The sequence below is a fragment of the Cystoisospora suis genome, assembly GCF_002600585.1.
Source record: "Cystoisospora suis strain Wien I chromosome Unknown contig_4543, whole genome shotgun sequence".
NCBI lineage: Eukaryota > Apicomplexa > Conoidasida > Eucoccidiorida > Sarcocystidae > Cystoisospora > Cystoisospora suis.
In genome coordinates this window covers 31973-44310 of record NW_027157335.1, presented here as the reverse complement: position 1 = coordinate 44310, position 12338 = coordinate 31973, and the positions used below count along the sequence as shown (strand labels likewise).

General features: G+C 54.2%; 3 protein-coding genes across 3 annotated transcripts in view; 1 reads left to right on the top strand and 2 right to left on the bottom strand.

Moving 5' to 3' along the window:
- The first annotated feature begins 1246 nt into the window (after nucleotides 1–1246).
- On the top strand, nucleotides 1247–3127 carry CSUI_008218 (bud site selection). Its single transcript, XM_068068353.1, has 2 exons — nucleotides 1247–2231; nucleotides 2662–3127. Exons 1-2 carry the CDS (start codon nucleotides 2135–2137, stop codon nucleotides 2871–2873), a joined length of 309 nt encoding a protein of 102 aa, XP_067919677.1. The 5' UTR covers nucleotides 1247–2134; the 3' UTR covers nucleotides 2874–3127.
- A 286-nt stretch (nucleotides 3128–3413) lies between these two features.
- On the bottom strand, nucleotides 3414–8941 carry CSUI_008217 (uncharacterized protein). Its single transcript, XM_068068352.1, has 10 exons — nucleotides 8719–8941; nucleotides 8235–8360; nucleotides 7380–7841; nucleotides 6648–7187; nucleotides 6079–6546; nucleotides 5502–5844; nucleotides 4834–4870; nucleotides 4621–4694; nucleotides 4174–4288; nucleotides 3414–3956 (listed from the first exon to the last, which is right to left on the bottom strand). Exons 2-6 carry the CDS (start codon nucleotides 8354–8356, stop codon nucleotides 5502–5504), a joined length of 1935 nt encoding a protein of 644 aa, XP_067919676.1. The 5' UTR covers nucleotides 8357–8360; nucleotides 8719–8941; the 3' UTR covers nucleotides 3414–3956; nucleotides 4174–4288; nucleotides 4621–4694; nucleotides 4834–4870.
- A 1435-nt stretch (nucleotides 8942–10376) lies between these two features.
- CSUI_008216 (dead (asp-glu-ala-asp) box polypeptide ddx3x) overlaps nucleotides 10377–12338 on the bottom strand; it is a 5660-nt gene continuing 3698 nt past the window's right edge. The window contains exon 2 of the mRNA XM_068068351.1: nucleotides 10377–12338. This exon is cut by the window's right edge and continues 848 nt beyond it. Within this exon, the coding sequence (XP_067919675.1) occupies nucleotides 12287–12338 (52 nt within the window). The 3' untranslated portion in view covers nucleotides 10377–12286.

Genomic DNA, 12338 nt, shown 5'->3' with positions numbered 1-12338 from the left:
GCCACACAACAGCGAATGGTGGACAAGTTGCTGGGTGGAATGAAGTGGGTGTGCGCAGTAGCGTACCTAGATGATGTAGTGATCTCCGGTGATACGTCCGCTGAGCACCTACGGCATCTAGAGACTCTCTTCCTGAAGGTTCAGCAAGCGAATTTGCTGCTGAAAGCATTGTCCCTCTCCATGCGATTCCGGCTTCGGATAGTCTGAACGACAATTTGTCGATTCCAGTCTCCGCCGTTCTGCTGTTTGCCACCCGTGTGCTTGCCATGTAAGTCTCCTGGTTGTCTGGATTCTTCCACCACGATGTCCAAAGACGATCCCGCACTCTGGAAAACATGGAACGCTTTGGTGTGGGTTGTGTTGTGTCTGTGCCTGTATCAGGTACCAAGCTGTCTCTAGAATCGAGAGCGCTGTTATCCGAGCTGGTCGGAGTGTTCCTTCCAGTGTTCGGCGTACCATTGAGGCTGAGATGACGAAAATTATTGCGAATACGGTGGTGGCTCCGCCCCCTGCTGAGACGAGGCTGTTCTGCTTTTGGGGGCAATTCCGTCGCTTCCTCTCGTACACATCCACGTCCTTAGTCCTTCTTCCCTCCCTCGTTAGCGACTGTAGGTTTCGTACTCAGCTCTGCGCCCAACACACCGGCAGCTCATGACGCTAATTTTCTTCACTTCGGCTTCCCGACTCCTCCCGGGACATCAGTCTGCTACCCTGAAAATAAAAAGACGTCGTCAGTTCCTTCCTGGTAGTCGTACGCACATGTCCTGTTCTCTGGAAGCGTATCCAATCCTTCTTCTACTTGTCTCTGTTTTTGACGTTGCTTTAACTCCACTGCCGTCGTAGTTGGCTTAAGGACATCATCCTGGCCAGAGTTACTTGTGAATTCCCAAGTCGCCCACGATTTTTCCTGTGACCTCAGTTTCGATGTCTCGAACTTGTTCCAGGTTTCAATTTGCTTTGTATAACTTAAACAGTCCCGCTTTTCGTCTCCCGCAGAATCTTTGTGTGCGAGCGACAGTATTCTTCTGCCGCAGAATCTTCTCAAGTACTTGGACTTGCCCGCGCCCAGTTAGTACGTACCAGTAGCTTTCTCCCCAAAACTTTCGCATTCACTACCCTTCTCCGTCCCGTCGCGGGGCTACGCCATTCCAATTGCCGCTGGGACTGGCTTAAGTCCCAAATCTATCCAAACCCTCCCCGCCGCTCGTCGCAAGAAACGAAAGTGACAAAGGTACCGCCGGCGATGCGCATTCGCACACTCAAGATGTAGCCTGTGTTGCGTTGCGTACAGTTGTATAGGGCACCGGTGTGTTCAGGACAGCGAGCCCGCGAGTGTGTTAGAATGTGGGGTACGATGGACGATCCACCGGGGCTGCGGGCCTGTGGATTCTGCATCAGAAGACTGTTTTGTGAGCTTCAATACCAAGCGTTACGGCCCCCGATTTCCACAGAAGGGAAAGTCTCAAGCGCAAATCAGATGACCGGCAGTTACCACCAAGTGGATTGTGACGTGCACGGTAGACAAGCGGGGCACTAGCACGGTGAAGGACTAGTTGAACGAACGTCCTGACCAACCTGTCACAGAGATTCGGTTGTTCATTATCGGCGCAGCGGACTCCGAATTCGCACCGTTTGAGACCGCGGCTGCCCGTCATACTCTCGATCCATTCCCCCGCAGTGTCCGACCCCACCTGACGCTACGATGCGCATGCCGGTAGCGGGGCTGGTACTGCATGTAAGTGAAGCTGCCGTTTTCCCAGTCGTGCTTTTAAGCCTCCTGCTTATCGAGCGTATGCGGGTATTTCGCGTCCCTCGAAACGGCACGACTCCCGTGTAGTACTAAGGAACGTTCCAGAGCAGCGGTCAATGCTGGTTGTGTTATTCCGCCACAGTCCGGCTCGGCTCTGCGTATGGCTGCTGGTAAAGAAAGGGGGTTTCGGGGTTCGCCAGCAAGCTAGACTTCCTGAGGTGTGTTTTCTGAAGAAGACAGTCTCTGGTATGTCCTTTTGTGGAAGCCTTGAATGGAGCTGCTCAGCGAAGAAAGCTCGGTCCTCATCTAGCGGAGTCTGATACCCTGTCACGGTTGAGAATCCCGCTGCGCATCCTGCTCTGAAGGGAACGTCAGTGCGAAGGGATGGGGCGACGACAGAAGGCCAAGAGCAATGCAGGCAACAGAAAGCTTAAAAGAGGCGCAAGGGACCTCAAGAGACGTGGGAAGGACATCGACCAAGGTAGGAGAGCGGTGCACACCCTGAGGTCAGGTACAAAAGCTTCTAGACTGCGAAACTGTGGATTTTCTTTGTTGGCGCGCCCTAGCAGGCTCAGTTTCTTCCGGCGCCGAGTACAAGCGGGTGTAGCCGGCTCCCCGGTGCTTCCACACCTTGCTTTTGACCGTTGGTTTGTAACAAGTTTTCGCTGGAAGAAAAATGTCTGCCCTTTGAAGAGTCCATTCACCGCGTAGCCCGGTCAAAACGTCGCCCTGCCTCGAGGGCAATGTCTTCATGAGGCCTGGCATCTCCATGGAGTGAGGGTGTTACCCTGCCGGCGGCTCGATACTTCGGCAGTAATCCTACTTTAGAACAGTTCGGTCCGCATCTCCTCGGCTTGGATCAGGTTCTCAGGGTGCCTCGGAAAGTTTTGTCTGCTTCTGCTTGTGTGCAGTGCACGATGATATGAAGCGAGGCCAAGTGGAGCTCCCCATTGATGAAGATCTGCCGGGCAAAGGCCAGTTCTACTGCGCCTCATGTGCGCGGTATTTCGTGAGCGACGCGGCACTTCAGGTGCATTCACGGACGAAAGCGCATAAGCGACGCGCTATTGTCGCGCAGCAAACTCCGTGGTCGCAACAGGAAGCCGAAAGAGCAGCAAAGTGACGGAGGCAGCACGGAGTTAGTTTTGCGCGGGCCGTGGAGGTAATATGCGTGCTAGCTACGAGCATGAGGCCTGACACGAGTGTATTGCAGGGTGATGTTAGTTCCGGTATTTCATTGGTATGCCGGCAGGTGCCAGCCCGTGCGCTCCTGAGTTCAAGAAGCGTTGCATCGGTCGGAGGGAAGTACGCGGTTGACTTCGCCAGTTGAGTCTATATGTCAGGGTACCGAGTAACCCGCCGAAGCTAGTGGCTCCCCCGCACCCTTCGGATGTTGCCGGAAATCAAATGAGGATTTGTGGTACGATCCCCCTGTTGCAAGCTGTACCAAACCGGTGTGGAAACTTCGGGCACTCGCGTACAACCCGCAATGGGACTCCTCGGGATTTTCCGCGTACCCCAAAGGGGCATGGAGGGCACATGTTCGTCAGTCCCTCCCCCGGCTGACACTCGAGCGGTATCATGGCCGAGGTCACCTGTTCCACGATTTTAGAAACGATCAGTTGCCGGAAGTTCCGTACACAGCCCCGGCCTGTGCAAAAGGATGCAGACTGATGATTCACCGAGCTTCTTAGAGCTATTGTCTGGGACAGAACCTGCCTTAGGAAAAGATGGCACTGGGAACTTGGCAGCTCGTGGAGGCCGACCGCCTCCGTGACACCTGTGAGACTGGCCCAGGGCTGACGACGCGGAGCTTGCAGACACATACACACATAGCATTGGTGGTGACCTGTCTGGACAACGAAAAAAGATTCCCGGACTTTTGGGAACGTTTTCAAAAGCGAGGATCAGAGCAATCGCCGCAGTCTGGCTCAGTTTCCCCAAGCACAAACGCATCGAAGTCACGGGCCAGCTGTTCGTCAGAACGGCAAGTAGGGTGCTCCGCAATGTTCGAGTAGGGCGCGGCACCGTACAAAAAGGGTTCGATCCGCGGTGAAGGTAAGCAGCACAGGGCCACGCACAAGTGAGTCTAGTTGTCGGCCCCAGGGCCGTCCCCTGCTGCGTTGGCGCCGGCCAGATCGAGTTCGTTAGAAAAAAGCGAAACAGCCCCGCGGCGTCCTCTTCGTTTGCACGAGTCCCACGCTAGCTGGAGGCAGCAGACAGAGCGGGAAGTGAGTGCTTCGTCACCAGCACTGTCGTCAAGCATCTCCCCATTGCCGGCGCCGTCCGCGCTCGCCTGCAGCCTGGTCGCAGGTAACGCAGAAGATGGCTGTTGTTTTTGTCGAAACGTTTTCTAGGTTCACCTATGTACCGCAGACGGACGCGCACTGAGTGACTGCACTGCCTCGGGCTGATTTACTTACTTACGAGTGAAATGTGGAAGCTGCAGATCCGTCTTTTTTCAGCTTCTTTGTCATTTGGCTGTCAACTCCATGCACGTCTTGACTTTTTGTCTTGGACGCGATTGGTAGGAGCATGCTGAGCGGATGGGGGACGATAAGGTGCTGTGCACGTCACTTTCGCAACCCAGTGAACAGTTGAGAGTAAGCATTTCAATACACTAAGAATTGCAGTTTTCAAACAGATCGGAGTTCAAAAACCAGATGCGACGGTTGTTTTGAGTTTATTTTTCGAGGCTGCGCGCCAGCAGCCGGTCCCGGGGATGAATTCACTGTAGACTGCGTGGAGCGGTAGCGCAGCCAGGAACTACTCTTGAGTGAAGTCACACCGCTTTCTTCTTTCCTTCTCTTGGGCACTGGACCCCACGTTCTATCCTCTATAGAGTGAGCAATACGCCTGTGGACACTCACGGCTTCAGGGTGCTGCCTGCCGTCAGGCGGTTGCTCGGAGAGTGCCGGGGAGAACCGAAGCTGTCCATCTCTCCCTGCATAGCAGACAATTGCAACACAGACTCACTATCCGGGAACGCACAGCCAACCTTTGGCCTCAGACAGCCTTGTAGCATCTGATTGCTTGAAATGAAGCACCCATATCTGCGTGCCAGCCATCTCAGCGCCACATACCATCGGAACTTTCCTCTTGCCAGAAGCAGAGCCGGAACTGCAATAAAAAGAAGGCAAAGATCAAGTACCTAGGAGAGTCTTCAACTGTTCACAGAACACTTTGAGGCTGATGTTGCTCCCTGGGGGGACGGGTCTCAGCAGCAGACGCGGGTCGATGCTTAGTGCCACATCCGGTACCCAGAATATCCCAAAGGCCCAAATTGATTGGCTTCTGTTGTACGCTGGTCAGGACAGTGCAGGTGTGCGTTTGTCCCAGTCTGACCGCCGCAGCGACAGCGGGAGCAACAACCTCCGTCCGGCCACGGATTTCCAGTTGACACGTAAGTTTCAAGGAAAACGGTGGGCCGCTGGAGTGAGCGCCGCGGTAGGACTGAGAGGGCGTGCTAACTTTTGTCGGAAAGATAGACCTTCCGGAGTGGACCGATGACTTCGCTACGAATGGAAGATCCTGCTCACTCGTGATGGCGTTTGCCTGGATAGCTAGTTGACCTCCTAACAATTTTTTTCGTAGTGAAGTTCGGCTCCGCGAGTTCACAGTCACCCGTGACCACGGCAAACCGGATTCTGTGAAGAAATGAAACATCATCACTGCCCAGCTAACACCAACCCGTTCAAGAACCAGAGCGGATCCGCTGAGCCCTCTTCCCCTTCTGCAGTTATCGAGAAGGTCACCTGTCGCCGACGGTTGTTTCTCCGCGCCTCTTGAACTCATGTTTCAGGCACTTGGAGGCGTAGAAGGACTCGCATGACGGCTGGGAGGCTCTGCGACTCTTCATGCGCGGCGAATCGCATTCCCCGTCAACAAAACCGAGGCACGCGTTGCAGTGGCACCGGTCATCGAGCTCGGGGCGTAGACATTCGTCTGCGCCGCACATGACGCAGTGGGGCCTGGGCAGGACACCCGCAGGCTCCGTACCCGGATTGCTCTTGCAACGGCCGCTGGATTTGCCCCGGCTGCTAGAGCGTCCCCTCGAGTCTTGTTTGATGACGTGCGACGGCACAGATTGCTTTCTGATGGCACACACAACCCGACCGGAAGGACACAGGATTTGAGGAGAGTTGTTTAGCTAGTGAAGCGGGGGTATTTTAATCCGCGGTGGTACCAGACAGAACCCAGCTCAAGGTTTCTGCAAGCAAGGGGCTGGGAGATCCCCGACTGTGACTATCTTACAGAGTACGGTATGCATTAAGGGGAATGTAGGAAAAGAGTAGGGAAAACAGGCTCTGTCGCTCTCGGTTGCTTACACGCTGCTGGCGCTGGTCTGTTTCTTCAGCTCAACAGATGCCTGCTCCCTGATACGGGAACCCTGTTTGTCGAGAGCCGGAGACGCCTGTCCCACGGTGGGAAGCTCAGTCGGTTTCTTCTCTATTGAGGGGAGTTTCTTCGGTTGTCTCTGAGAGGGCTGTTTCGATATGGTGCGTCCCTGTTTTTCGAACAAGTGCTTCTGGCACTTGGAAGCAAGGAAGGACTCGCAGCAAGGCATCGAAGCTCTTCTTGTTTTCATGCGAGGCGAGTCGCACTCCCCCTGATCAAGGCCGAGGCACGCGTTGCAGTGACACCTGTCATCCAGCCAAGGCCGCAAACACTCCGCCGCCCCGCACATTTCGCAGTGCGGTCGGAGAAGGTCGGGTACAGGCTCGATGCTTGGGTCTCGTTTCCGACTCGTTGATCGGCCACGGGTCGAGGACGGCCCTCTTGATTCTTTCTTGCTCCTACAGAGAGAGACATAACGAGATACAAACGGCCACAGTCCTAAGAAATACCGGCCCGTATGCGAGACAGGTTCGCATAGGGATGTTTATCGGAGACCTACAGAGAAGAGATTGTCTGCTCGCTCTTAATGTCGCTTTGCTGTTTCTTGACGGCTTCCTTGGCGGCAAGAGGTTGTTCAGACTTGACTTTTTTCAGAGATTGTTGCTTGCCGAGAGATTCCGAAGTTTTCAGCTCGCTCTGTTGCTTTTTGAGTGTTTGCGTTCTCGTGAACTCTTCATATTGCTTTCTCGCGTTACTCGGTTGTTTCACCGGCTGATGAGACTTCGTAGGCGTCGACACTTCGAATGTGTGCTTGAGGCACTTGGATGCGTAGAACGACTCGCACGAAGGCTTCGCAGCTCGGCGCGCACTCATACGTGGAGAATCGCAGTCTCCTTTTTCGATTCCTAGACAGGCATCGCAGTGGCATCTGTCGTCCAGCCACGGGCGCAAACACTCCGCGGCACCACACATATCACAGTGAGGCCGAGGGAGTTCTGGCGCCGACTCGATGCTCGGATCTCGCCGGCTTTTTGAGCGCTCGTGCGAACTGGCGACCCGGCCTCGAGATTCAATTGGAATGTGCAGCGTCGAGGTCTTCCTGACAAGCACAGTACCCGGAAACAGTCGACCAACTATCCGCCATGAGTCGCTTCAGAAGTGGGAAAGACCTGGAGGGATTGCGTGTGCCGTTAGGGTATCCCTGCGCTTGCGCTCAGTAGTGGGCTTCGTTCGCGCGGCCCGGACAAGTCCAAAAGACTGTACTAAACTTCTCCCCATCGAAAGAACTCACATGCTGCTCGGCGTCGACTGTTTCTTTATTGTCATCGAAGCTTGCTGTTTAGCGCCCAGAGAATCTTGCTGTTTCGCCGCAGTCGTGTTCTCTTCGATCACGGGACTTTCGCGCTTGACAGTCTTCTGCCTTGAAGCTGCGCGCTCGAACTCATGCTTGAGACATTTCGAGGCATAGAAAGATTCGCAGGAAGGCTTTGATGCCCTGCGTGCTCTCATGCGAGGGGAGTCACACTCTTTCGGGTGAATTTTGAGGCAAGAGTTGCAGTGACACCTGTCATCTAGCCATGGTCGGAGGCACTCCTTGGCTCCACACATGTCGCAGTGCGGACGAGGAAGGGCCGGCACAGACTCAACGCTCGCGTCCCTTTTTCGGCTGCTGGCGGGCCGGCCGCGGCTACGCTGGGAGTCGATGTTGAAGCGCGACGCCCCCATCTTCAGTGTTGCTTCTGCTTCAGCATGCCTGGAAGGAGAGGAGAAAGACCCTCAAGATAACTATAAAGGAAACCGCCTCTGTATGCGAAGCAGCGTATGCCAGCAAGGACAACAGCGTGACATCTTTTGAACGACTTACTACAAGTGCGGAGTTTTCATCGAGGTCCTCCCCTTTGTTGTCTACAGTCGGCGACTGAACTGACGTCGGGTTTGTGTTAGAGCTTTGAAGTTAGCAGTGGAGCGCAAAGATAGATGCTGCAGCTTTCGCTGGCGCGGCCCCCGGTTCATCTCGCAGTTGATTGGTACCCAACCTTGGTTGCATCCGCCGCTATTGCTAAGCTGTTATATGTTGTGTTGCAGGCGCGAAGGCCTGCCTGTTGTAGGCGTTCGCGAAGGGTACCAATTCGTCTTCAAGACCTACACGTCGCTTTTCTCCAACGTGTCAGACAGTGCCTCTGCTTCATGCTTTCCCATTTGGCGCTGGGTTCCGAGACAGGCTGACGCCGGTCGGGATCTTTTCGAAGGAAGCCTCGAGGTCACCATTGCGCTGCGGCGACAACAGTGTTTACAGCACAAAGCCCGTCAAATGAGCTGCTCGGGTTTGAAGGCATTGACTCGGTTCTTTCCGGACAGTGATTGGGGTGGCAGAGCGGCGGTAGACTACTTCGCTTGAATCTTACTCCTGCAGGCAAGCGATTGTCGTAATGGGAGTGGCTGGCTTCACTCCCTCCAGCGCCTCAGAGAGCTCGAGGAGGGGAGGAGCTCTGCTGGTGTTCGATGGCATCGTGGGTACCGAGTTTTCGCGCTAGATGCACTATGGGGTAGCGTCCAAAGTGAAGAGGCGTTCTGCGAATACCATCCGAATGAAAAACTGTCTGGGATGAAGAGTTTGTAAGCAAGCATACTTGGTCCTAAGCAAAGAACGAATTGTCTTGGCAGGGGGAAACCCGATAGATCAAACAGGACAGGGCTACCTGTCGGTCAGGCTGTGCGATGGGGATGTGCTGGTACGGCCAGTGCTGAATTTCGGGGAAAGAGGACAGCGGGTGGCACGACACGAGAACCTGTCCGGAGAACCACGAAAAGCGTCCGACGACAGGGCGCTTCTTCACTACCGATACCTGCAGTAGTTAAAATTTGATGCTGTAAGTAGGGCTCAGTCCAGATGCAAGGTGCCAGATGCTTGGTACCGGCATGCACCCACACTGGCGTGCCCGTGAGCTGTGTGTATGTGTGGGGCACAGGATCTGGCCGGCGCGGTGGTGCCTCTGCCTGGGCATGCAAGGAAATGAACTGCTTCCAGACATGTACGGCACATTGAATATGTCCAATAGCGAGAGGCTCCAATGCAAAGACGCTTCATGCCGTAAGCCAAGGCAGCTCGTCGTCCTTGTGGCCTGTCAAGCGGCCGACAACCCGTTCACTATGTTCTCTTCGGTCCACTCCGCGATTGTATCGCACCTGACCTGCGTCGTCAACAGCTGCATCGCAGGAACAGCACGCGCTAACAGCCCCTAGCAAGACTGACGGAAGGCGTGGCGGGAGCGTTACTATTAGGGTTTAACCAGCCCAAAAAGGTTGCGCTTGGACATCGTTTGACACGCAAAAAAGTGGAAGGCTGCCCTACTCTCTACATACTTGTCGCACCAGCAATGTTGGACGCACACTCCGGGGGTGAAGGACCGGCAGCGCCCCAGGTTAGAAACGGCCGCGCGTGTTCACAGCTGTCCCTTCCCACAGGCTCTTGCAGTGTCTTTGCCGGCGGCTCCTCTGGAAGTGCCGCATCTTTTGAGTTGCTCGACTCCCTGCATCGACCCTGTCGGTTTGTGTGCCGGGCCTCTCGTTTTTTAAGCTTCTCGCAGCACGCCAGCCCAAGGGTATTGCTCAATCTGCCGACACAAAAAAGTACAGCGCCCCCACTACATGTATATTTTTCTGAAGGAATGTACCAGAAGTACGTTCCTGATGCCTGTACACCTGAGAAATCGAAGGCCTTTCTGCTTCGCCTATGCGACTGAGGGAGCTGCTTTCTGAACCAGCCTCCACGGTCCCTTCGTCCAAGCAGCTAGGAAACCCCCGTACACTTCGCGAAAGCACGACCGTACAAATAAACACTGTCCCTGCTGCTTAAGCCTACCCTACACCAGGCCACACCTCTCAGAGAAGACGAAGTGTCACTCTGGAAGACTCAAAAAAATATCGTCACTGCTGGGAAAAGGGACTACGCTACAGCGCTGCAACGTGTTTCTGGCCGTAACCACATGTTATTCCTTCCAGTGACACTGCAGAGCCCGCTGCCGGCCGCAGACTGGCCTTGCAAGCGACAAGAGGATAAGGTTCAATCCGGTCAACCCGACTGGCTTGCGTCGTAACTGCTCTCGCAGTCCCCACTGCTGGCTGTCGTCGCACGATGGCAGCTCTCGGCCTCACTTCAGGGGACGAGACGGCGCGCATTGCAGGCATGAACGATCCCATTTTCAGTCTTTTCTCTGCAGTAGAAATACGCGTTCCGAACCGTGAGAGGGGACAATGACACACTGCTGACCACAACGTGGACTGGTCTGTCCCTCACTGCGTCTTCTGCTTACCACAGGTCATTTCTAGCACCGCAGCAGCAGGAAAAGTCTCTAAAACACTTGAAAGCAAACCGATCTGGAGGAAAGTCACGTGCAGCATAGCGAAGTGCACTGGACGCGGGTATCCTACACCCGTCCGGTTGCGTATCAACGACCCCAATCTGTCCCTTGTCCGGAACAGCCTTCGCCACTGCAAGGACAACCCTGCCTCCCGCTAGGAAAGAAAATCCACCTCTCCACTGCTTGAAACAACCTCTGTGCCACCACACACCTTTTGGGTAAAGGCGGCCGCAGAGCACACAGTTCATGAATTCATTCCTTCCACCGGATTCCTTCAGTTGGTTTCTCCTAATAGACGCAATTAATGCAAACAGCAAGCGAGTCCCAGCTCCCCCGTGAACCCCCCACCGCGGATCGGCGCGCGTGTATTAGTATCACAAAGGGATTCCACATTCTGCAGCTGCAACTTCGGATCACACAAGGGCGGCCGCCTGAGGACAAGGCTTGTAGAAAACGTCAGGCTCACAGTGGGACATTCCTCATTGCGGGGGGCAGACGCAACCAGAATAATACCTAGAAACTTCTTCACTTCTTTGACATGCGGGGAAGGCATGATGCTAATGATCAATGCACACCCAGTACCCATTCGAAGGTAGAAGGCCGCGGATACACCAGACCTCCGGTTTGGGAAGATGTCTCCCCTGTCACCATGACCAGCAACGATGCGAAAGAGCAAAAAAATTTGTGATCAGCATGTTACGCTACACCTGCTGTAAACACTCGCACATGTCCGGGCCCTCCCTGTACTATATAAGACAAATATCACTGTTCGAGAGTTCGGTTACAAGAACCGTTGCCAGCTCATACACAATGGAAGTACATCCATCACAAGATAGAAGAAGAGAAACACGATGCACTGGAAAATCCGAATGCACACGTCTTGTTCCAAGGTGCGATTGCCGTTCCCTTCCAAACAAAAAAGGGAACGTCATGTTGTATTCAAGGTATTGGGATGTCCCGTCACACGTCAGCACATCTTCCACAAATTGATAGTGAGATGGTGACAAACCAGTTAGCTCAGTAGCATGGAATAATACCCCTTGGTCTTCTCATATCTATTCGATAAAGATGTATAGAGCGACACACCATAGGTTCAGCTCTACATGCCTTCCAAAACGGGTTTCAAGGATCAGGGAGATGTGCGAGTCAGGTAATAAGGCAAGCTCCCTATTATCGTTTTCCCCGCACGACAGTTCCCCTTTCCTTTGAACTACTTGAATCCTCGTGCGTCCCCCCACCACAAGGAAGCACTGATTCTTTTCCTCTTTGAAGAGCATTCGGAATCTGGTACTGCGCACGTGCTCTCCAGAAGGATTACTGGAGAAGATCACACGTCCCGCACAAGTGATGCACGCATGTAATCATGAAGCTGTACAGCACATTCGGACTTCTTTTTTCGCGGCACACTCAACGTAAACTACGAAATGTGTCTCCTTTAGCACGTCACACGATCGCAGGGTTCGCTAGGTGTTGTTCATTGTAGGACACATTTGCAGTGCCCGCACCCCGGCGGCGTGCCAGTCTCATCTCATACACATATATTTACATATATATCCCTTGTTTCTCTCATTTATCCGTGAGAAACAAGGCATCGTTTCCTCCGAAACAAGCACCCCCCCGCTGTCCCTCTCAACCGCTTCTTTCTCGATCTTCATTTGGTTTGATGACTGACTACCATGCATCCATACCACCCGGGCGATCAGAGCTCATGACTGCCGCACTGAAACCGCCGACAGGCCGGCCACCGGCACCACCTCCAGTTCTCCAATCAGCAGCAGGCATACGAGCATCGCCCATAGGCATGGCTCCAGATCGTGAACTTCCCATACCACCCATACTACCGTACCCCCCACCTGAATTCCCTTGACGTCCGTTGTTTCCATAGGATG